Here is a 26,149-nt window from a genome sequence, read left to right as displayed (position 1 = left end):
GCTGAAGAATCGGAGCCCATGGACACCACACGTGCTACCAGCGAAACAACCGACAATCATTATGTACAGTGTCACAATAAATGAGTGCACGAGGCTGAGCAGGCTGCTCCATGCGACAAAAGCGTCCAGGTCGACAGCCATTCGGCCTCTACTTTGCTCACTACCGAAAGGGCCAAATGGAAGAGAAAAGAAAGAGAGCTGAGGAGCCAGATGAGGCTACAACAATCCGTCGACAAATACAAAGACGAGCTCAAGCAACTGACAACGGGCTGCGCCACTTTTCACACCTTTCACATTGGCTCAAGTTGAGAGTCGGCACTACGACTTTATACTCGAATGACAGCGTCTGTTCACACACATCGGTCAGTGTTGCAGGAAGCGCGCGGCATATGTAGCTGTTTATGTTTGTTTTTCGTACCACCACGATTTAACTGGTTTAAGGTCTGAAATGGTGGAATCACTTGGCATAGTTCTTTTTCTGGCACCAGCTGTTGCTTTCTCCCGGAGGCAACAAACGTAATTCTCAAAAGCTTTACGAAGGGAACGGGCAATCACGTATATCCCTGGAAGCAGTCTAGTGACATTTCATGCTATTTAGCACATGAACTCCATCCAGGCTTGCGTGTAGTGTGCTACACCAGTAGATGGTAGCACGCATCGGGGAACTTTAAGCGCACAAGCTTTCATTATTAGCTCTTGGCAAATGCTGCTTTCGAAAATCGACTTTCAGACAATCAAAAATCGACTTTCAGTCAAGCGAATGTAACGGTGACAAAACAATTTTCTGCGCATCACTGGCATGCGCTCTGTAGTATCGGGCTAGCATACGACGCGTGAGCGTCTTGATCAAGTAGCCGCGAAAGACACATGCCTTCGAATTGGCTGGTTGCCCAGAACGACAAGTGCTTCAGTTTACAAGTTTTCATTATACGTTAAACAACGCGAATATAGCCAAAAACTGAACCATACAGCAGCTTCGAATGCAGCCACAGCATTTGTTTCCGTGAGCGATGACGCGACAGCTTGTCTACTACGGTGGCGGCGCCCGGCAGCTAAAAGCCGCACTAACGCCGACGGTCGGTTTCCATTGCGCTCCGCTCCTTCGCCCAGGCACAGAAATTAGAGAAGGCGCTGGAGGAACGCATGCGAGAGCAGTGAGCCAGAGCAGACGATCCGGTGTGCTATGATGATGATGATGAAATTCGCTAGCTCCCCTAATGCTGCTCTGTGGCAGATCTCGAGTTTTTTTTTCCCTTTTTTTTCACTTACGCATCGTGACACCAGGTGTCGCCTCTGTGCGTACCTGATTTTGTTTGCTTTTTTAGGCTTGTGCATGTTTTGTTGTCATTGCATCGTGTGTGAGTAGACGCGACACGAGCCTTAACGCGAGTGTCAATGTCAGCAGTGTGTATTGCGCGTTTCTCACAGTGATTGTTCGCTTCGAAAATGAGTTCGGCGAGAAAGCATAAAGTTTTGTCTTTCGAGGACAAGCTGTCGATCGTCAATGCGGTCGCCGCTGGCAAGGAGAAGAAGGATGTCGCTGCGCGATTCAACATTCCTGCTAGTACCCTGTCGACTATCTTGAATGCGAAAAACAGCATCCGCAATGCAGTAGAGTCGGGCACAAGCTCGAAGAAAAAAAGGATGAAGTTGTCAACATACGCCGATGTGGACAAAGCCGTGCTTATGTGGTTTTTGGACACACATGCTCGAAACGTGCCCATAAGCGGTGCCATCCTACAACAAAAGCGAAGGATTTTACTTGCATCCTGGGCCATGACGACTTCAAAGCTAGCAACGGCTGGCTGCAAGGATTTAACAGCCGAAACGGAGTTGTTGGGAAGATCATTAGCGGTGAGTTGGCCTCCGCCGACAACGATGCTTGTGCATCGTGGGTGGCCGAGGAGCTGCCTGGCGTTTTGAGCTGCTACGAGGCAGCTGACATTTATAACGCTGATGAAACAGCTCTGTTTTATCAGATGCTGCCTAATCGCATGCTGGCACTTAAAGGAGAAGACTGCCACGGAGGCAAGCAAAGCAAACTCCTTGTGACGGTTTTGCTTTGCGCCAACAGCGATGGCAGTTACTACAAGCGGGCCCCGTTGGTTATCGGGAAAAGGGCCCGGCCCAGATGCTTCAAGGGAACAAAGCGAATTCCGGTAAAGTATGTGGCCAATTCAAAGGCGTGGATGTTGCGGGTGATCTTTTCCATTTGGTTGAAAGACTTCAACGAAGACATCAAGAAAAAAGGCCGCCAAATCTGTTTGCTGCTGGACAACTGCTCTGCACACCACGTTGATGGCCTTCAGCTCTCAAACATAGAGTTGATATATTTTCCTCCCAATTGCACATCCCTGATACAGCCACTGGACAAGGGAGTAATCAACAGCTTCAAGAGCTGCTACCGCCGTGATAGAAAAGGTTCTTCTGGACATCCATTTTGAACGGCAAATGAAGATCAAAATTTATCAAGCCGTCGAGATGATTGACACGCCGTGGCAAGAAGTTGCCGCTCAGACGGTTTCAAATTGCTTCGCCATGTCCCAAATAAAGGTCGTTGAAGCTGGAATTTGTGACAACGAAGAGGAGCCTGTGAATCCAGCGGATGTAACCGAATCGTGGGATGCGCTACGTGCGAACGAGGGAGTGCCCGACGACGTCGAACTTGGCGTATTTCTGTTTGCTGACAACGGCACCGTATGTACTGAAGAAATGTCAGACGTGGAGCTTGTTGAAATGGTGCAAGATCACAGTCACGACGAAGGCGCATCAGAGAAAGATCCACTGTTTGCCGCGCCTACCGCGAAGGAAGTGATGGACGTATTGGATGTCTTGCATCGTGCTGCCAGTGCGCAGGATGATGAAGCTGCATTTCATGAATTAACTTCTTTGGAGCGCTGCTTGATGTCATCATATATGAAGAAAACACAAGCCAAAATAACGCAGTTTTTTTCTTTTGAATAAATGTGAAAGGCGGGGTCTCCTGAAGTGATGTCCATCTCGTTTTGGTTTTGTTTTGCATGATACAGTCCAACCCACTTATAACGATCCCAGATATAACGATCTATCGGTTATGACAACCATATTTCGGTGAACTTACGATTTTCCTATGCTACCCATTGAAATTGCGTCCACATATTGCGAACATTTTTCAAAGCCTCCTACTTTTATAACGAACACTTCAGACACGGTCGCGGTAAAAATATGGCGCATATACAAAGCGCAAAAAAAGTTAAAACAGGCCTTGTAAAGAGTGAGAGCGGTGCGCGCTCGCGCGTGCCCCGCCCCAGTTTACTCGCAACTAAGATATCCCTGATCGGCAAGCACCGCACGCAGGTTTCGGAGGCTGCGAGCGAGGTCGCTCACTTTCCAGCCTTTTTCTTCAGTGGCAGAATGGCAGTGAGGAAAAAAAAAAAAAAGGAGGCAGCATGAAGCCTTGCGGTCAGCTTTCGCACGGTAACCTTTCCTGATGCCGTTCTCTGCAGCTACGACTGCCTACGATGAACCAAACAATGCCTTGGAACGCAAAAAGGCATGAATGCAAGAAGTGATAACCGCAATACAGTCAACTGCCGATTTTTCGGACGCCCGATTTTCCGGACATGCTCGAAAATTCGGACGCTTTCGCGGCACCGTCACGAGCCCCATAGACGTCAATGTATTAGAACGTCCAAAATTTCGGACGCTGAAACTCTTCCGCGCCCGATTTTTCGGACTTTCTGCCCAAATTGCAGGTCCGAAAGGTATTATTTGAAGCCCCACCTGTGCCGCGTCTATCATCTCGTAGGTTCAAACCAGCGCTTTCGCGAGTCGGTCTGTTTGCTACAACAGCAGAGTCCGAAAGTCAGCTTTGCCGCAATGCCGAAGCGTTATGGGGTGAAGCAGACCAGAAATTCCAAGGGCCCGCTATCGCGGCGCCGTGCGGCGATGTCTTTACGGATAAGCAGCGGAAGCGCATTTGTAATATGCAGAGCGCTCAACGCATGGCAACGGCCGCGGCGCGCTATTGGCTGCGTGCACACAGGGACGCCGTCGCGGACTTCCGCCTAGCAACGGCCGCCTCGCCCTCGCCGACGCGACGATGCACTCTCGTTCTTGGGGTGCCTTTCGCGGGAATTTTAAACGGTGAACGTGCGCCTCCGGGGGCCCGTGGAATTTTCGTCGCCGCCTGTGCTTTCGCCTTGTTGTATTTTCGCAATGTTGGGAAGCAGCCCCCCACTTCGGGGCAGCTTTAATTGGGAGACCCCGCGGCCAAAAAGGAGGAAGAAGGAAGAAGGGCAACTCGAGGGGGACGCGTTTTCGGGGTTGCAACCGCAGCGGCCCGCAGTTTGGAGGCGACGACGCGTACGGCAACAGCGGAGAACGTCCTTGACATCGTCGTTTTACGACCTACACCCCCACCCCGTGAAAGAACAGTGAAAGCCACAGGGACCGTAACCCAAAACACAGGGAAGGCCTTTTCTCCCTCTCCTCTTCAAGTCTGTTGCACGTGCGGGGTGCAGAGAAAACTCTTTTGGACTGTGCTTGTTGTTTCTGTATTTCTATTCTCCTTTTCATTTTCCCTCTCTACGAGAGCACTGTAAATAGTGAACAAATAAGCAGTCTTCGTGAAGCGTTCAAACAGAGCGGACGTCTTGATTTTGTGTCGTCCAACCTAAAGAAAGTTTTTGCCTGCTCTCGCGCTGACCGAAGACGCCGCCGTCGCCGTAGGATTCGACTGTGCTTTGTGCGTTTTGCTTTGTTAGAGTGTGCGTTTGTTTTCTTTTATTATTTTTTTTTCGCGGCTGTTCTTTCCAACGCATATCACAGCCCTGCAACGCCGGTGTTGTACGGCTATGACCACGGAAAACAGCGCATGTGAGACGTCGGCGCGCCGCGCGATCGAATGCGTTAAAGATAATGAGAGTTCGTCGCCGGACGTTGACGTGCTTCGGGCGAACATCAGTGATGCAGAAGACGCCTGCAGCTGGGTACAAGATTACGGCTTGAAAACGAGCACATCGTGGGTTGTGGACTTCGTCAAGTCAACAGCAAGGTGTGAAAGGTAATACAAAAATTATGTTTCATAACTTCAAAAATAACTTGCAACATCTTCTGTGATGATTTAACTTCTTGTTTTGGGGATAATGTCCAATGATGAGCCGTCTCAATTAAGTTGTATTATGTGTGCACTTGGCCCCCTTTATACGTGGCGTAAGCGGTTGGCAAAACAAAATCGAAAATTGCCGCAGCCACATAAGTAATTGTGTTCTAGTTATTTTCCTATCTTATGGCGCAGGTACCATAGGATGGGAAAATAATCAGAGCAATCAGAACGCAATGTGAACCAGAGCTACATTATGGCTGGATCTCACGAAAGTATTCCACAAACCTGCACATTTTGGCCATACTCACTTAGGTCACCAACTTAAACCTGGGAGAAAGATCATACAATTACAACCGATACTTCCTAACGAATAGGAATGTTACCTTCAACATGGGGGAACTCGAGTCTGAGGGGAGGAGCATGGACAGTTTAGTTACACCTCAGGGCTCCATGATATCGCTCATGCTCTTAATCTCATTATGACAGGATTGTCAGAAAAACGTGAAGACATCGAAGGAATCAATTGCTCCGTATACACGGATGATGTTGCCATATGGATCTCGCAGGGCAGTGATGGGTAAATAGAACAGAAATTACAGGAAGTGGTAGATGAAGTGGAAGTCTACCTCACAGGCACTAGGCTTGAATTTTCACCAGAGAAATCAGAACTCCTTTACAGACCCATACTTAACCAGCAGGTGGCCCGGAGATACAGACTTGCACGAAAAACGTGGGGGGAATCCCCATCATTGAACAAAATATAGGGTCCTTGTACTCAAAATTGAGTCGAAGGGAAATAACATCAATACTCTTATAAAAATAGTGACTAAGGTCACTAAGGCAACTGGCTGATCAGGAAAATCACATACAAGTATCGCGGAATGAAGGAGGATAGCATTCTTAGGCTTAAATGGAACAAGACAGAAAAGGACAAAATCAATATGTTCGTAAGGAAAGCTTTTAAGCAGGCCCTAGGCTTGCCCGAAAGCACCAGGATAGAGAGATTAACGCATCTGGGCATACATAACACCTTAGAAGGATTGACTGAAGCTCAGTTGGAAAGAATTGACAGCACCGCGACTGACAGAATATAGATAAATTACAAACAACAACCAGCAAGGACCCAAGGTTGCATCGGCCAGAGATTGGGAGCCAGATTGACATTGCCAATTTACTAAAAAAGAAATACACACAAAATTCAATTAAGGCAGTAGAACGAGCACAGCTAATACGACCTAATTGAGACTGCTCAAGTGCACATACTACGACCTAATTGAGACAGCTCATCATTGGACATTATCGCCAATTAAATCACCACAGAAGATGCTGCAAGTTATTTTTGTAGTTATGAAACACCATTTTTGTATTACCTTTCACACCTTGCTGTTGACTTCACGAAATCTACAACCCACGATCTGTTTGTCTTCAAGCCGTAACCCCTTCTACACAGCTGCAGGCGTCTTGTTCATCAGTGACGTTCGCCCGAACCACGTCAACGTCAGGCGATGAACTGTCATTGTCTTCAACGCATTCGATCGCGCGGCGCGCCGACGTCTCACATGCGCTGTTTTCCGTGGTCATAGCCGTACAACACCGGCGTTGCAGGGCTCTGCGAAATGCGTTGGCAAGAACAGCCGCGAAAAAAAATAATAATTAAAAAAACACAAGGCACACTCAAACCCACGGCGATCACGTCTTGCGACAACGCGAGATCACAAAAAAACACTGGCGACAACACATATATTCACGTGAAAGCGTGTTCAGCGTTAAAAAAATAAACAAACGCAATCAGTCCAACACAACAACGATTATGTCTTGCGACAACGCGAGGGCTCAAAAGACACAGCAGACAGCACAGATATTCAAGGGCGAGCGTGTTCACTGTTAAAAAAAGAAAAAAAGAAACGCACAGTAGAACACAACGGCCGATCGCGTCTTGCTGCAGCGCCAAGACAGTGGCGACAACACAAATGTTCATGGGCGAACGTGTTGACCGTTATAACAAAACAAAATGCACAAAGCACAGTCGAACCCTACGGCGACGACGGCGTCTTCGGTCAACGCGAGAGCAGTAGTTAGCAGTTCACAAGCGGCGACGAAAATTCCACGGGGCCCGGCGGCCGCGTTCACCGTTTAAAATTCCCGCGAAAGGCACCCCGAGAAGGAGAGCGGCGTCGTCTCGTCGTGGCAGGCCGTTGCTAGGCGGAAGTCCGGAGCGGCGTCCCTGTGTGCGCGCAGCCAATAGCGCGCCGCGGCCGTTGCCATGCGTTGAGCGCTCTGCATATTACAAATGCGCGCAGCGGAAATGCACGGAGGCGTGATGGCGGCAGCTGGCAAACGCGCCAGTACGACTTAATCGCTGACAACCCTTACGATAAGCATCTTCAGTTAACTGCTCGGTAGTGCACGTGGCCTAGCGCAGTTGCATGCGTACTGCACGCATTTAATAGGCGGGAATCCAAACGCGCCGCCATTCCTGCTGCCTCTTTGTGCGAGACTGCCAAGTGCGCCGCACAGACACGTTGCCTTCACGGACGAAGCCAGCTCGCCATTGCCGCGCCCGTGTGCGGTCAGGAACAAATTGCGCATCACGAACCCTTTCATGATAAATGCGTGCGTATGATACAGCAACAGTACAGTGACGGCGTCAGCTTAGTTGGCGATGTGCTGCACACAACTAGAAACGATCGGGTTACATGCGCACACGCATCGGGAAAGCCGGACGATTCGTCCGCTCGTCCGCCACAGTCTTTGTGTTCCGCGTCATCGTTTTCCAAACGATCCATGCGAGAGAGCCGTAATATATTCCGCGCTTTGCTGGTATCAGCGGCGCTCATCACGAGATGCCAAAGTGGCGGTTGGCACGTACGTAGTTAGCGGAGTTCGCGGCAGGTACCGATTGTATTTGCGAGAGTCTGGGCGCGCACCAAAATGCCTGATAATTGCACTGGGAGGCATTAAAACTATTTCGGACGTGGCTGTGGCGATTTGACCGCTTGACCGGAATAAAAAAGCATGAATTCGTTTTTTCGGACTGCCCGATTTTTCGCACGATTACTCGGTCCCTAGGGAGTCCGAAAAATCGGCAGTTGACTGTAACTTTCCGTCGCATAAAGGTCCACTGCGTCCATAAACTCGTCCGCGCCACTATGTGCCGCCGCAAAAGGTCGTTCGTCTTTTCGGTAACGGCAGAGACCCGGTCGATCGGTGATAACGACTTCCGCGCGATTGCGGCGATGCCTTCGCGGATAAGCATCAGAAAAGAGCGAAGGCGAGGTGGTGGCCGTCGATGAACATGCAGTTATGACTAGGGTTGCCACCTTTTACCGAAAAAAAAAACCGGCCTTCCAAGGGGGGGGGGATTAAAATAATGTTGAACAATAGACGCTATGTCAATTCTTCGGCATGCAGTGCCATTTAATGTAACATTGCTTTCATTGACCCAAATAAACCCAATGCACAAACAAAAGCCTAAAACCAATTAGCCTAATTGCTGACATAAAAGTACCCGTGATTGGAAGGACGCTTCGCTTATTAGTCTGAATGTGCTGCACTGAAAAGGAACCACAATGCTTCGTCCATATAGAAGCTCTTCTTTGCGTCTGAATCCAATAGGCCACTCGCATTATAGACACAAAGAAACGTTAAAATGTGCCTCTGCCACAAAAATGTCGGATATTCATGTACCATACACGCGCAATAATATGCTCTATTCCAATGATCGCTTGACTTGAAGGGATCCCAGAAAGTGGTTGACTAATAGCGTAAGAGTTTTGGTGATTGACGATAAATATTTACCGTCGTAGTTGTTGAACTACGCGGTCGGGGACTGACTGCCGGTCAGTCCCCGACCGCGCAGGTGGAATTCCTCAGTCAACACGTGCTGTCAACACGGAGAAGAGTAAAAAAAAAATACTCGGGATACGATGAGCAAAAAACCGGCCAATGACGGCCGGTCTTAGGTGCGGACCGGCGACCGGCCCCTTGTCAAAAAACCGGCCCGGCCGGTCCAAAACCGGGCAGGTGGCAACCCTAGTTATGACATATAGCCGACAACCTTATATCACAGTCATCTGTAGATATCTGCTCGGCTGCACGTGTGGCGTACGCCGTACACTGTGCGGATTGACGTCGGTACGAGCGCGCCATGCTGCCGTTCGCAAGTCCGCCGCCGCCGCCGCGTCGTGTGAGACCGCTTTAAAGTGCGCGTCGCTTTGTAGAAATGAAAGTAGCTCGCTGTTGCGCGGCACGGGCACCGAAAAACGTCGATGTACTGACAGAGAGCGTATACTGCGTGTCTGACTAGGTGACAACTCAAGTGCGCCGCGCAACATCGTGCAGGGCCGCGAGCGCATCGTACGTAGAGTGCGCGTTGCTTGCAAAATGCTTGTTTTCGCCGCGTTGAACCAACAGGCTACTCGCCGCACCCGTGCACGGTCCGGAGTGAAGCAGGCACGAAGAACATACAAACACGCGCATACGGCATACAGCAAGCGGCCCGGCAGTGACTCCGCGAGCCAAGAATGCGACGCGCTGCACGCAACTAGCCAAGGATGATCGGCTCCACGTCGCGGTACCGCGCTTCGGTGAAACGGTGTCAGTTGATTGCAAAGGCGGGTAATTCACTCGTGAGCACGTAGCGGGCGTCGCTTCACGACGCGAAAAGGCTTAGCTTGTCACCGGAGGGGTTGTTAGCACTTTAATAAAAGTGCACAGAAAAAAAAACGGCTTGGCCGATAAGTGCACGTTTTTGAAGGCGAGTCCATATACAACGAACTACTGATATAGCGACCACTTTTCGCGACACTTTCGAGTTCGTTATAAGCGGGTTTGACTGTACTTGCAGATTTTCACGTGAAACTGCATGTAACGAAAATCTGTATATAGCGAAATATTGCTGACATTCGTCAATGTCGTTACATCCAGGTTCAAGTGCATTCGAAACAAACAAATAGACGTATCTTTACTGCATGGAACTCCCCTGAAAAAGTGGTTTGACTGCAGCATGGGGCCGCTATGCCGTGAAACGATCTATTCAGAAAAGATGTGCACTGCCACGAAGCAACGCTTCAAGGTTAAATGTACGTATTGCCTGCACCCCGATTAATTCCTTTTTTAAACTTTGAAAGTGTGTTTACGGGCTAAGTACAGCAGATCGTAAAACGTAACATATTGTACTGCTTACAGCTTGCACACTACCACTATTAGAATTTGCTATGACTTCACTTTGAAGCAAAAGTGATATTCCCACAAGCCTAGTCCTAATCCTTAAAAATATTGTGCAAGTTTGTTGGGTCATGACGAAAATGCTCAGTTTTCTTACAACATGCGATATATACTATTGAACTATTTCATTCGAAATTATACGGCCCAAATAACTATTCGCTTCGCACCTCAAATCCCCCCAATTCAGCATTCCCTACAACATACAAATTTCACAAACATGCCTCTTACTACAACTGCACATTGACGTACCTCAGACTGTAGGTCAGGGGGCAGCAGGTCAACGGGGCGCATTCCTTCCTTGTTCAGTGCTTCTACTGGTGCACCATGGTGCATCAAAAGGCGCACCAGCCGTTCTTGCTCTTGGCCAGGGGACCGGCAAGCCATGTGCAGCGCTGTGTCGCCCACATTGTTGGCAATGCAAACCAGCCTGCTGGGACTGTCCGCATTAAGCAGCAGAAGCTGCAAATGACACGAACATGCCAATGGGTTTTTTCTTCTTGAAGAAAATTGTTGCAAAGCATTTCCATCATAATAATAAGCCCATATTTCCGCAATAAGAAAACAAGAAACGGTCCTTTTCAGCAGCAATATACACATTTGTGTACGTGACTTGCTTTTGCCAATTCATTCCAGCTGTGGCAAGAAAAAATCGTGAACTTTAAGCTGCAGGTAAATGAAATTTTGTGCTTACCAACCTTGGCTCCGTTCCATTTTAGTCTGCAGGGTTTTACAGCACGTAACCACTTTATGAAGGCGCAGCCATGTTCAATGCTGGACATTCAATCTAGCATCCCCTTTAAAGGGAAGCTTTTCAGCTAACCTACCCACACCTCCCTATCCATGCTGCCGGGTACTGCTGTCTTGGCAAATAGCTCATGTGCAGGGCAACACTCGAATGGACTTGTTAGAGATGGCACCTGCAGTGGCACCACTATCAGCTACAGCTTTGGTAGAAAAAGACTCTCGAACACAGCACACAAGCATGTTGGTGGCCAAGGAGAAGTGGGAGGCTCAGCTGTTTCACTGGAGATGCTTTTCAAATGAGTGTGGCCACGGTCATCTCAAGTGGCGATCTCCAGAGGCTTGCATGTAGCCACACACAGGGTTTGTGAAGGTTTAAAGGTAAAAGTAAAGGTTTTAAAGGCTATTCAAGGACTTTGAAGGCCCTGTTAAAGGTTTCCTAAAGGCACTCAGAGTGGAATCCCAAGTAGTAGCAATATTTTACTACCATATTTTCTCACACATAGCTCGCCCCTGGATATAAACTGCACCTCAAACTACAAACTGTGGGAAAAAAAGATAATAAAAAATTCCTGCATACTGTCTTGAAACCATCTTCCTTGCAGTACTGCAAAGCAGTGCCATGAAGCTAAATTGCACATCAAAACCTTTATAAAACCCACAACCCAACTTTAGCTCGGAATGTTCTGTATATATTGTATGGGTTATATGGGAAAAAATACAGTATAATGTTTCTGAAAGACTATGGATAGTTTTTTTTAAATTTGAATTACAATACTTGTATGTACATATTATGCCAAATTAGCCGGGTAGTGGCCAAACATAACTGAATAAACATGGCAGCCTTGATGTATTTCACACCATATGGCACTCCAAGCACATGCAAGCTAGAGTTACTGTATATGCTACCTTTAGGTAGCAGAGTTGCGCCAAGGTACGCCATATTGGGCTTCGAAGTTTTGCGGGAAAGCCACTCACCACCCGCGGAGCCGCGCTTGCGCGACAGTGTTGGTTTATGGCGGCGGTTTTGGACGCCCGCTTCGAACTGAATTTAGCGTTGATGTCGCCGGATCTACTTCTTTTGTAGCAAACGACTGTGTAAAATGGCTTCGCTTGCCTTCAGGTAGCTTCGACGACCGAGTATTACGAATAGCTTAGCCTAGTTTTCGAGATCGCTTACCATTTCTAACGACCCTAGGCCTAGCTAGAAGATCGGTGTAAACAAGTCTGCAAGATAAAAATTTTCACTTTTGGTGTGCGGTTCACATTTATTTACTTTTATTGTTACTAAAAAGAGTAGTAATATTGCGTCGTGCGGGAATACAGGCGAGAATTCCAAGTTTTTCTTTTCACTTTTTTTTTACGCATTCACCCTCCTCTAGGTGGCGCCACCGTCCCAGCTTGGGCACGTAAACGCTATTCCGCTAAACTAAAACACCCTGTCCACAACGAACGTTAGCGGCACGGTAACGATATTCCCTTAACCCCCGCTATCACGCTAACGCTAAAATATAACTGTCTAATAACAGCAGCACCGATGTCAACCACCCTTGAGCGGCCGGAATCTGCGGAGTGTCAGCGTCGCCTGCGAAGTGTTGGTAGTGTTGGCTTCTCCGCAGCGCAAAGGAGCCACCTATGACCACGTGACGGCACTCGGCGAATAGCGTTGCTGGAATCATCAAAGGCAGGGCGAGCGGCGTCCGGAAAACAGTGGCGCAACTCTGCTACTTAAAAGTAGCATATACAGTAACTCTAATGCAAGCATGGCTTTTGAGATCAGTGCATGATACTCAGAGACGGCATCGCCCGCAGTGAAATTTGGACAGCCCCTAGTGTCCCGCGACCTTGTATGCCTCGCGTCCCTCTCAACTTTGTGAACAGTCTGAATTAGCCGAAGTATGACCAAATCTGTCTGAATCAACAAGAGTTTCATGCCATAGGCTTACTTACATGTATGACGGGACCAGACTGAGCGTCCCAATGAAATGATTTTCTGAATGGGGGCCAAGTTAATTAGGTTTTACTGTAATTGAATTACAATGACATGCCAAGTAAGAAAAATAAACGGTTGATTCATGCGTGTTTTCTCACTACACTATGCACCATCCATAAAAGAGTAAGTAAACTTCTTTTACTTGAGCTTAGAGTCTTTTAGTTTTGGACCAGAATGGACGGATGGTGGGAAAAGGTTTCGGAACAGCCACACATGAAAGACCAACTATAGCTGCTACATTCCAGTGGCACAGTGTTGTGAAGTTGTTGCCTTGGTAAAGTCTAACTAACACGTCCATGATAAGATTGAGAGAAAGCTGCCTTCTGACGTCATGCAATGTTTTCCAGCAAAACACGCTGTCATGTCTCTCACTTAGCAAACAATGTCCTACATTTTCAGTGAAGCTAGACACTTCAAGTAAACCTGTGTGAGTGCATCCACACGGGTGTTATATGTGCATACCTGGATATGTGCATACCTGGAGATATATATGTGCATACCTGGACAAGGTCAACCTTGTGGTGCTGGGCGGCATAGTGCAGGGCAGTCTCACCCACTCGGTCCTGCAGGTTCAGCTGGGCATTGGTGGTGGTGGCCAGCAGCTTGACCACTGTGTGGCTGTTTATTATCTCAAATGTCGGCTGCTGGCCTTTGCTGCTTTCAGTACACAGTTTCCCTCCATGGGACAGAACTGCCAGGTGAAGCGGTGTGCGCCCTAACACACATGCAGGCAGAGACATTCCATGCAATGATTGTAATTTCTGTCATTACAGGTCAGCGCTCTAAGAGCTAAGATTCTTTTGACAAGTGAAAAATGTCAGAATTGCCAGATAAGCCAGAATTGTGAATACCATAAAAATCAGAATATAGGTCAAAACTTTCTTTCTAAACACAAGAAGTCAATCCCCATCTCATATACTAGTCACCAGCAGAAACACTGCGGGAGTCTGGGAACTATGGGTGACTAAAGTCACAAACCACAACTGCCATCACCATCACCACGCTTCAGCCGTTATCAAGCATTAATGTTTCACTGTAATCTCAACTGTTCTTTGCTTTTTAAAAGGGAGCATAAAGCAGTTCTGACAACTTCTTATAAACGAATTGAGCCGGTAGCATAAATCCTCTGAATTATTAACCGAGTAATTTAAGTGCTCTGCATAAACTGTCTAATTTATAAGGTTTCAAACATGCGCAATGCAGCACACTGCACTGCCACACCAAGAGTTTTCATCTGCTCCTGTTTTGAGACATGGCACTGTTTTGACACGTCACTTGTACAACCAATCTGACTGACTGGGTTTGTGGCTGCAGCGGATAGTGCAAAGACCACCCAGATAAGCACGGAAAATGGCCTCCATAATATACGGCATGCTCACGGAAAACTAGAAGGTAGGGCCTATCCCTGACCGCTGACCAATGATGCTCAGGTCAAAAAGACTGGATTGTGAGAATGGAAACCTTGAATCACCCATAGATGCAAGGTGCCTCGCTTGAATTACGGTGGGAATGATTGACCCTAGCTGTAACCTCACAGCACATGTAATTTCAAACAAATGTTTCAGGGGCTCTTTAAAGAGACACTAAACATAAAAACAATTTTTCTCGTATTAGTAAATCACAATTTCACAATACCAAAAGGCCGACTTATGCCGCGAGAAGGCACTTTTCACACCAGCTTGTTGTGATGTGGAATGCCATAGATTTTGATGGCGTCTGCTAGGCCCTATGTAATCATTTGTCGCTTCTAAAAATAATTTACGTTGCGTTCTAAGGGACACAATGTCTTAACACGACAAGTTTAAAAAGTTATAATAAACAGCACGAAAAAACGCGGAGGTGAAAAGCAGACGTATTGGACAAGCACTGTTCAGTGTGTCCAGTAAAGTAGCCCAGTAAGCTACCTTGCTAAGTTTAAAAAATTTCGTTGAACCAATACGGCCAAAATATGCAAGACTTCAAAATATGTAACGTTCATGTGCCGAAGAAATGGTGCAAAATTCTAATGAAACTTGGACCTTCATCTTCTCTTCTAAAGATCAACCTATGATGGCAAAATTAATGACAATAGAGTTCTGAAAGAATAATTTATCTGTCCAAACTGATTTAATACTTCACTTTAGTGTCCCTTTAAGAGGCTCTTGTCACAAGCCAACAGGCGAGTGTATGAGAACAGCTGCCAACCTTTGAGATCTTGGGCGTTGACTGAGCCAGGGCACGGGGGTGCCAGCAACTGCTCAACACAGGAATGGCCTCCTCGCTCTGCAGCCAGGTGCATGGCTGTGGCACCGTCCTTATCTCGCACGTCCCGCTGTACACCTGCCTCGCACAACACGCCCACTACGAGTTCCTGCCGTAGCATGCACGCATAGTGCAGTGCTGTCTGCACAAACAGATACATCCAGGGGACCAATGTAGAAAGAAAAACCTGATTTCATACTGACAACAGCATTGGTGTTACTTTCGATCCAGTCTATGGGAGGTACTGCATGGCGCATCCTTTCATCGTCATAAGCCTGTCTTATGCCCATTGCAGGACAAAGGCCTCTCACAATGATCTTCAACCCATCCTGTTTTGTGTGAGCCGATTCAATTTTGCCTGCAAATTTCTTAATTTCGTCACTCCACTTAATTCTTTGCCGTCCTGGGCCATGTTTTGCGTCTCTCGGTATACATTTCAGTGTTGGTAAAAAAAACGCACACTCGCCAAGGTAAAAATGAAAAATGAACAAAGCATTGACGTTTTGTGCCCTGTACGGGTCGCTCGATCCCAATGAAGAAGTCAGCATGGGCACGCGGCTATTTATGGGTCAGGCGGCACAGCGTGCTGGTGTACATCTCTGGCAGATTTCCCTTTGACCTGTAATCTGCCACAGCAATCTGCCAGAGATATTACACCTGCACGCTGCATCACCTCACCAATAAATAACCGCATGTCCATGCTGACTTCCTCACTGTGATCAAGGGACCCCTACGGGGCCCGAAACATCGATACCTTGTTCATTTTTCATTTTTACATTGGGGAGTGTACATTTTTCTTTTACCAGTACGTTCCCTCGCCACACGAATGTTCGTGAAACGCTTGAGTACATTTCAATGTTCTAAATGACCATCAGTTATCTGTACTTCTTACGATGTGACTTGCCCAGGTCTGTTTTTTTCCCTCTTAATATCTACAGTTGAACCTCATTATAATGAATACTGATACAGCGAATTGTCAGTTATAGCAAACTAAATACAAATTTTGGTTGGTCACGAATCATTTCAGTGATTGTCACAAACGAGCACGTCCATAAAGCGTGCGTGCGGTCACTTTCAAACAGCAGCGAGATAGAACAGCAAGAGCCACTCGCCCAATAAGCGCGAACGACGAAAAAACAAGTATCAAAAGACGCCAACGCGCCGCATCGTCCTCGCCCACTAGCAGTCTCAGATCAAATGCCCGGCAAAGCCTGGATTTTTCTAGAGGGAAGGGATGACGCATCGACGAGCGACGCCGCCGCGATTCGAACCAACGAGAAAGCTCTCGCCCTTTTCCTAGCCTTGGATGTACTGCACGCCGAAGAACCCTCCCGAAGCATCTGGGAACCCGGCGGAGAAGGGATAAAAGCGTGCGACGACGACCAGCGAGCAGTCAGTTAGCGAGTGAGTCAGTCGGCCCGGAGATGGTGAAGTTATGCTGAGTGTGGCTCCGTCAGCCAAAGAAGACGTGTTTATGATGGTGCGCGGTCAGTCGATCGTCGATCTGGAAGAATTGGAGGACGACGCCGTGTGAGCCGTGACAAGTTACGTCGACGGAAGGGACAACGACAGACACCGCTGGAGTTGACGTGAGTGTTTCCTTGAAGAGAAGCATTCAAGTATCATCCAAGAATTGTGGACTGGATACACCGTTGTATATTCAGGACTTTAACTGTCCTTGAATAGTTGTAATGCATGAGATTGCATTGTAGCATGTGATCTGTTTGTTTAGTTCCCGTTGTGTTAACACCATCTGAGTGATATCGTGAAGTTGTTACTGGTACCAGCCGAGTGTGCGTGTCTTTGTGATGTTGTACTGCTTTAACTGAGAATATATTTCGTTTGTGTTATCGACTCTCGGCTCTGACTCGGTCTTTGGACCACAACCGGCGTTCGCTGGCGCACTAAAAGGACCAACTCTAAATTGTCCGCGCTTTCGTGGTGCGTTTTCAGAGGGCCGAGACGCCAGCCCTTGGAATCTGCCCGGCGATTGCCATCGCAATTAACGAGATCAGTGACAGTGATGTTTATTCTTTTTATAGCAAAACCAAAATGAGGATGAAGACGTGAAACCCAAAAATGCAAGAGCCATTGCTGGAACCATGATTGTCGGCTGCCATTGCACGCTTTCACTTGCACATAGAACATGAGACACGCAGGATGATGTTATTGATTTGCACTTTACACAGAACCTCACAGCGACAGTGACGCCAGAAATGCGCCTGGAGGGTCCATATAATTGCTATCGTAATAAAATGGAACTGCTTATGTGATGCGGTTGTGCACAACATACTACATTTCCTACAGCACACTGTCTAAGAGATGGTAATAAACAAATGGCAAAAGTTAGCACACCTGCCCAACGTGGTCACACGATTCAAGGAGCCTGCTGCCATTGTCGCGGAGAAGGCGTGCCACCAACTTGTAGAACAGTGCCAGATTCCCAGAGGCCACAGCTTCATGCACGTGCCTGTCAGGATTGCCAGGTCCAAAATGTGAAAAGTAGACAAGAGATCTCAGAGTAGCCAAAAAAATCACCTGTTCACTGACGGTGCTAAAATTAGGAAAGAAAACATTGTTTGGCCCAAGTATGAAAGTTCTCCATTTGGAATGATTACATTTGATCATTTTCAGCCTATTTTATGTCCGCTACAGGACGAGTGCCTCTCCCAATGATCTCCCCTAACCTGCGCGAGCTGGTTCCATCTTGTGCCTGCGAACTTCCCGATTTTATCACTCTGCCATCCTCAGCTACATTTCCCATCTCTTGGTATCCATCCTATTGTTCAAACTAACCAACGGCTATCTGTCCTTTGTATTACGTGGCCTGCCCAAGTCCACTTTTCCTTTTTAACGACAGCTAGAATGTTGGCTACCCGTTTGTTCCCTAATCCACTCCGCTCTCTTCCCGTCTCTTAATGTTATGCCCATTTGTTTAAAAGCCCTCTACGACAATCTGCTCTTACTTAGCTGAAATTTGCAGCCCAAAATATCCGCTCAACAAAAAACATTCTTCTGGCTCAGTTTATGGAATGTCTCCTGTTATTTTTCATTGAACAGAACACTATGAGGCAGATGTATCCTTTTTTCCAGTATAAGCTATTAACCACCCATTAAAACATAAATTTCAAAGGCCGGCATGCCCTCAGCCCTAAATATGGTGTGCGCTTCCCTTCCAAACAAATAATTACGACAATGAGTCACTGCAAGTTATGCATTTCACAAGAGGTGTGATACCATCAATTATTGCGTTGAAGATAAAAATTTGGAGCACGCTTGAGCTTCGTCTTCAAGAGTAGAACGCGATAGCGTAATCGGGTCCCATGCGCATCGCCTTCTTGACTGCTAGCCTGGCTTCAGGTCTCGGTGGATGCCTCAACTGTGCCACAAGGAAACAAATGTCTGTGAGTGTAACATTGGCCATCTCAAACTATCCTAGAATGCCTACTGCAAGAACAGTTGTGAAGTGCCTACTATGCGTTCATAAGGCACCACATGAACTACTCAGCTGCTCACTTTGTTGACGCTTTTGCTTATGTTGTTGATGATTAAATATGTCCGAGTGCTTTGTCATGGGTCGGCCTTTCAACACCCACTCGTTGCGCTATTCACATGTTTTGATGCCTGGTGCGATTCTATGCTTCTGCCACGCGATATTACATGCGTTAAGGAGAGTCCTCCACTACATGACATTCATATACACTCAAACCTCATAATAACAAAGTCACATCTGACATGAAAATAAGTTCGTTATATCCAAAAATTTGCTATAAACATATATTTTAAACACTGTATCTATGACAAGACTATTCTTCATTTACTTCGTTATATCTGTGTTCGTTATGTCAAGGTCTGAGTGTAGTGTTTTTTTCCGAAGCAGTTTCAAACAATGGCGTGGCTCTGTGATAGAACACCTTCTTGACACGCAGCAGGCCTAGGTACAATTCTCACTCAAACCGAAGATTTTTATTATTTATTTTATTTGCATCTTTCTCGATTTTTGCTCACGGACAACACTAATTTATCGCTCACAACCAACGACACCGATGCCCGACACTAGAATTTCTGCGAAACAAGCTCTTTAACGGTTAGTATTTGGGTTGATCATAGTTCTCATCACATAATGTTGTAGTGTGATAATAAAGTCACGAAATTATGGCAACCACGGTGCCAGTTGCTGCAAATGTCCTTCATAATGGAGCCACCCAGTGAAGTGGGGAATGTGCACAGTTACAATGGCTTGCTTGCATAACAAGCATATTCAAGAAGCTTTGACTCAATGTCTAAAATCAGACCCCTTGTTTCAAGGGCTTCTACTGTTAGGAGGGAGCATTAACTTGAGAAGCTAACTCTGATTTCCAATTTCAAGTACATTTGAATCACACAAAGGTGCTTCCATTAGCACAGCCACTAAACTGGTATAAATAAGCTGCTGCAATGAAACAAAGAGAAAAATCCAAAGAACTGCAGTTACAGACAGACAGACGGACGGACGGACAGACAGACACAGAACTTTATTTAGGCCCTGAGAAACACTACTCTTTTAGAGCAACGCCGCGGGCCGCTCCCATGTGGGGACGGGGAGGCCTAGCCTCACCGCCGCATCCTGGGCTCTCTGGACAGCCCATAGTTGTGGTAAAAACTCTGAACTTCGTAAGGCAGAGTCTGTTAGCAATTATTTAAGGCCCCCCTGCTCCCCCCACACACATTTCACCCAGTAGTTGAAGCACTGATATAGATAGCAAAGGACTATGCTTATCAACCACATAAATTGGAGTACACATTCGCTTGCTAATTAGACAAGCGTGGTATCTTGTTCACAGGCTAACATGAACAGATTTCACCTAATGACTGCAAGCTGTTGCTTACACAACGTTTTCACAATGAAAAGTGCTGTCATTAAGAAGCAAAGACTTCATGCTGCCACTTGCTTTACAGCGCACTCGCACGACCTCCGACACTGGGCATGCAAGAAGACAGTGCATGCGAAGCCGCCAGCCATTTCAACTTGCCCTAATCATAAGCAAGTTAAATGGCAATCATAGCAGTCACAGCCCTAATCAAACCTCAATAAATGGCAACTTCGGCTTTCACCACCTCCTCTGCCCCCTTGCCGGGCGACACCATCAGGGTCCGCACATTAAGCACTTGTGAAGCTGCAAGTTTACATGTTTTCACGTTCCGCGAGCTATTTATACAAGGCAAATGTTCTGCGAGTGCTATTGCTCTGGGTAGCGACAGTGCTGCAGTGTACCACAGCTGGGGCATGCGCTTGGATGCTTAAGCTGCCATTTACAAGACACTGTGATCGCCTCTGTGGCTGGGCAATGTGGTCGGATTGGCAATGGTGTATGGCGGACGATGGTTAATCATTGACATTATGGTAAGTTGAGTCATCAAGAGGCGACAACTGTTATTCACTTTATAACATTAGCTCAATCCAATGATGTTTTCTGTTGTGAACGTAGTTATTGGTCTTTCAGAGGTTTTTTCACTACATAGCACACTCACCCGTCTTCTCCCATGACCAACCACTCAATATTACAGTGGTAACTCAAATATGAATTTGGAGCACCTGTTGCCTTCTTTCTCTCTGCAAGACCGTAAAAATGTCATCCTGGCACACACTCGACGTAAATTATGAAATTTTTTATGAAATGTATAGCAGGTTTCACCTATTGGCACATCAAGGCGCAACATCACATCACTGTCAAAGCCTTGATTTCTCCTTACGTGCGGCCTTTTGAGTCTCGAGCCATTAGAGTGCCGTTGGCTTGCAGCTTTGCAACAATGCTAGCAGCATAGTTGCAGGCAATCAGGGGCAGCGCCTTGCGCAGACGTGACTGCTGCGGCCATTTTGGATTGGGGTGCTTGGCAGGAGGGCTCACAGGGTCCGTGTCCCTGCACACACTGTAGAGGAGACCAAACTTGTCAATGCACACTTCCCCCAATTTGCAGGTCTCTTTTCAATTAGGCTGCAATTTTTCTGTACCAGTTCTCAAAAGTACTCAAAAGGCATTGTAAGAGTTAAAGGGACTTACAAGTGGCCAGAATGTTCATTTTAAAAAGACAGGGCGTGCAAACAAGGACACAAGAAAGAAGTCAGGACACCACAAACGCCGACTAACAACTGAAGAGACGCACAACGGCTGAAAAGAAAGAAGGCACGAAAACTTATCTGCGCATGCCCATGCAACAGCGAACCTATCAATCCGGCACGCGTGACGGTCTACGTGGAATATAACTGTTAACGTCACGCGTGCCGGATTGATAGGTTCGCTGTTGCATGGGCATGCGCAGATAAGTTTTCGTGCCTTCTTTCTTTTCAGCCGTTGTGCGTCTCTTCAGTTGTTAGTCGGCGTTTGTGGTGTCCTGACTTCTTTCTTGTGTCCTTGTTTGCACGCCCTGTCTTTTTAAAATGAATACTTACCAACTAGCTCAGCTCTCTGTTATTCTAGGCCAGAATGTGTCGCAAGACGCTGATTGAAGTGGAAAGCTTAAATTTGAGTGACAGAATCTAGCATTCTTTTCGTGATTTGAATAGGATTTGTATTTCTAACTGTGTTTGAAAGTAACAAAAACTGGCACATCGTGTTTCCTGGCAACAAGCTTTGATACTGCGTGAATGAGTCATTCGGATTGCTGTATGCAGTCTGCCATTGTTTAGGCGCACCATAATTCGTGCTTAGAATTACAGTCTGTATATTATTCGTCATTCCTGCTGTATTCTGCACTTATTACAATGTAAAAGGAGTTACACTGAGAAGCGGCGTTGCCTTCGGGGCAACAAGTGGAACCATGTCGAGCTGCGGCACATGCGTGTGGCGTGTATGCATGTGCAGCGAACCACAGTGCATGGACACGCACCGCTATCACACTCAGCTATTACTGTTTACACGTATGCCTTTATCGGCACTGCAGATTGAACAATTCTGACAAAAAATGTTTCATGGTGTTTCCCATGTCATTGCTCCATGATTAGACATACTGATTGGTAAGCCTTTCGCTGCACTAAAGAAAACTGGTATCATAAAAATTGGTTCTCAGTCCCCTTAACATTGTGCAAGTGCAGCACACCCCATGACCATCCCATGTCAACAAAAGGGCAGCAACGAATGAACTCTGTTGTCTGTTGCAGGCAGTCCAGGTTTTTCAAGAATTCACATGCAACAAACGGGACATATTTACTTTTTGTTATTGTAACGATCGCTATTGTTGTAGTACTGTATAGTGACAATGGAAAGGTGGCCTTGGATGCTACTTTTAGCAACCAGAATTCACATCAAAAGACAAAGCTGTTCAAACTAAGCTAACTACATGTGTTGCAAGCCCTTGGCCCTTATTAAAGGGGTACTGACACGACTAGGGTTGCCACCTTTTACCGAAAAAAAAACCGGCCCTTCGACGAAGGGGGGGGGGGGGGTTAACAGGAGATCAAAATAATGTTGAACAATAGACGCTATGTCAATTCTTCGGCATGCAGTGACATTTAACGGAACATTGCTTTCATTGAGCCAAATAAACCCAATGCACAAATAAAAGCAGCACACAGTGGGCAGGAGCCAACTCTCGTACTCGGGTTGAGATCTCCGCTCTTTCCGTAGCGTGCATTGACGTATTTTACGCTTTTTCAAAGGCGGAGAATCCGTGCTCATGATGCGAAGCACGTAACTAACTACTGATACTGATTTTCGCTATGTTCCAACGATCGATCGGTGGCAGGAGAGGGAGGGCAATGTCCCCGTAGAGCGGTTGGTGTTTCCTGTTGTCTGCTGAATGTGCCAGGATTCGAGGAGGAGCCGCCGGCGAGGGTTCCTTTCATTTGCCAGAATCACCGCGTCGACGGGACGGAGAAACCGCTCGCAGTGTTCTGCTACTGCGCTCCGTTCTCGGTTCAATTGACGGAGGTTATTCTTGTGCTGCCGCATTCTTTCATGGAAGTTCTTGGTTTCCCCAATGTAGGAAGCGGGGCAGTCGGCTCACGCGATCCGGTACACGACGCCCTGAGCTTTTTCCGCAGGTGCGCGATCTTTGGGACGAGGGATGAAGCTGCCGATGGTGGTGGATGGCTTGTGGGCGACGTCGGCCCCTGCCTTTCTCAGTATACGGGCTATTGCTTCTCTGGCCACGGCCGCGCGCTCGCTCCTTCGAGCGCGCGCCTCCAGACCGGCCGTGCTCTGGCACCGGCGATGTAGGGAATCGACACACGGTGTCGTTGCGGCGACGCAGGTGTCACGTTTCGCCCGTCTTTTCTCTTCCCCAGTCTTTTTCCCGACCGCGCAGGTGGAATACCTCAGTCAACACGTGCGGTCAACACGGAGAAAAAAAAAAAACTCGGGATACGATGAGCGAAAAACCGGCCAATGACGGCCGGTCTTAGGTGCGGACCGGCGACCGGCCCCTCGTATAAAAAACCGGCCCGGCCGGTCCAAAACCGGGCAGGTGGCAACCCTAGACACGACCTGTGACTGGCCGTGAGCAGTGGGCTAGGCTAGCATAGAATTGAGCATAACACATCACCACAAAATGGTGGCCTTGGATTTGAGGAGACTTTTTATACCTAGACTCAGTGGCAGAAGCTGCAGTCGGCACAACAGATCCCTCTTTCTTGTGGGCAATGCCGTGTCAGACAAACAAGGTCAGCAAGCAAGCAAGAGATTTGCATTCAACATGGCTGTCAGTCATTCTCTGATGCACATGCTGAAGTATCAAAATACCATGACGAGTGCACACAATTCGTATATAAGCCTCTTATATCTGAAAGAGCGGTAATGCTAGCGCAAGCTCACCTTCTGTGTCACTCCTTTGACAGGAAATATTCCTATCAGTATGGAGTCGACACCATACTTTTAGACTCGCTCCCTATGTCCTTTGTTTTTCTTTTTTTCTTTCTTGCAAGTGGTACACTACATGGTAAAAAATCTTCCTTGCGGCTTGAAGTTTCATCTTGCACATCTCGCAGATTACATAATCACCTCAGTTTCACTCGCATGTATGGAAGCACTCACGCATTCAATTCGTCGGCACTTCCTTGTGCCATTCAGCTGTGGAATGCACTTCCTGATTCCACTGTGTCCGAAAAAAATCCTGATAAATTTCTTCAACTCATCATCTCACATTCCTCCACATAACCTCGACAAAATGTATAACACCTTTTTTTTTCGTTGTGTGTGTTTTATTACCTCTCTTATGTATGAGTTCGTTATTTCTTTTTGCTCATTCATTGTACTCGTATGTTTTTTTACTGTGCATTACCTGCGCGTGTACGAAATGTATCAGTTGATGTTCTAAATTGTATTAATTATTTATAGCGTTGAACTACTCCTTTTCTGTTTTTGCCTCTACAATTATTGTTAGCCAATATTTCAATGTTTTTAAAAAGGGAGATGAGTGCTTTGAGCCATTTCATCCATATGTATTCATTATGTGTGATCATTCATTTTTTGTGATGCCCCCTTACCCAATGCCTCTAACGAGGCCTGTAAGGACTCTTTAAATAATTTTAAAAAATAAGCCTGCTTGATATAAACTTTTTGTTGTTGGTCAGCGCTATTGTATGCCCCTTCTCGTGCCCTCTCCCTGAGTGCCTTTTCCGCTCATGAACAATATTGGTCCGATTATGCCAGCCATTTCGTGTACTATTCATCACTTAGTGATATCTGAAGATGGAGCGAGTGGTGTGCATTATGATAATGAATCAGTCAATATAAAAGCTGTCAAATGATTTTAAAAAAAAAACCTTTCGAAGAGCTACAGGGAGGCCGACATGTTCAATAGTTTTTTTCTTCATTATCAACAAGTGATTTGCCTAACTCTTCGTTATTCGCTAGAGATTACATAAAAAATTGCGACGATCGATTTCAAGTTATTTTTTTAAGTCTTTATTATTGATGTTATATTTAAAGACAGGTAACGCAGACCATACGCTGTTGATAACAGAAGCCGTGACGTCGTTCTGTCAACCCTAAGTTCGCGGAAAGGAAGGCATTCCGGTACGTTTCCACCGCGAACCATGGTCAATTCCTCCTCATGGAGGTGACAACAAAAACCAATGGGCTCAGAACATACTATATAGCACGTGGTACCTGTCTCGAGGCAAGATAGGCTTGAATCGTGGGGGCTGACAGTTGATCTCTTCAACCGAAACAGGCAAGGATGAGGGCTCGCCATCATGTAGGAATCTCAATATTGCCTCCAATTTGGCCTGTTTTTCCGGGTCGCCGTCATCCAGTTCAGCGCCGCTGCTCGAGGTGCTGCGTATCGTCTCATTCGATGCCGGCGGAGACAGGGAGACGGCCGAGTCGACCGACGAAGGCCGGCAGTCGGACGGAGGGCTCCAGTCGTCGGCGCTGCCATAGCGATACGGGCACGGCCGGGGCACTGTATCGCGACGCAGGGGTCCTCGACGCCGCACTGTGGGACTCGCGTCGCCGTCATCGTCGTGATCGGGTGACTCGTAGCCTTCGTCGTCGACACACAGCGAGTCGAAGAGGTAGCGCAAGTCCTCGACGGGCTCCCCGCTCACCATTTTCTTTATAGGCGATAACAGCTACGCCAGTGACTAAACGCGCATCCTTTCGACGACACGTCCGGCCGGCAGTCACGATGACGCCAACAGCAAGATCCAGACTGTGGTTTCGTCTGATGGTAGCTAAAGGGGCCGAAGCTGAAGCTACCGCGGGAAACTGTGCTTTCGACCCGCAGCTGGCATAGCAACCAACCTGCTGTTGCGTCACACATGCGTATCTTCCCGTATCCGTTGTTTATGCCTATGGAGTCTATGGACCATAGTTGGCGCGACTTGTTGCAACGCAACACTGTCGTGTCATACGCTTTCATTTTCACACAAAAACAAACTTATG

General features: G+C 47.1%; 1 protein-coding gene across 1 annotated transcript in view; it reads right to left on the bottom strand.

The window, feature by feature from the left end:
* The window catches only part of LOC119393206 (ankyrin repeat domain-containing protein 1), a 32,121-nt gene extending 6,046 nt beyond the window's left edge, over window positions 1–26,075 (bottom strand). Inside the window, exons 1-6 of the mRNA XM_037660060.2 lie at window positions 25,373–26,075; window positions 21,021–21,197; window positions 17,643–17,757; window positions 15,231–15,429; window positions 13,547–13,761; window positions 10,562–10,771 (exon numbers count right to left, since the gene is read on the bottom strand). Coding sequence (XP_037515988.1) covers window positions 10,562–10,771; window positions 13,547–13,761; window positions 15,231–15,429; window positions 17,643–17,757; window positions 21,021–21,197; window positions 25,373–25,815 — 1,359 coding nt within the window. The 5' untranslated portion in view covers window positions 25,816–26,075. The remainder of the gene's footprint in view (window positions 1–10,561; window positions 10,772–13,546; window positions 13,762–15,230; window positions 15,430–17,642; window positions 17,758–21,020; window positions 21,198–25,372) is intronic.
* Between the last annotated feature and the right edge of the window lie 74 nt (window positions 26,076–26,149).

The sequence above is a fragment of the Rhipicephalus sanguineus genome, chromosome 5, assembly GCF_013339695.2.
Source record: "Rhipicephalus sanguineus isolate Rsan-2018 chromosome 5, BIME_Rsan_1.4, whole genome shotgun sequence".
In the NCBI taxonomy this organism is placed as follows: domain Eukaryota; kingdom Metazoa; phylum Arthropoda; class Arachnida; order Ixodida; family Ixodidae; genus Rhipicephalus; species Rhipicephalus sanguineus.
The sequence above is the reverse complement of the archived record's forward strand: the minus strand, read 5'-3'. Positions and strand labels throughout refer to the sequence as shown.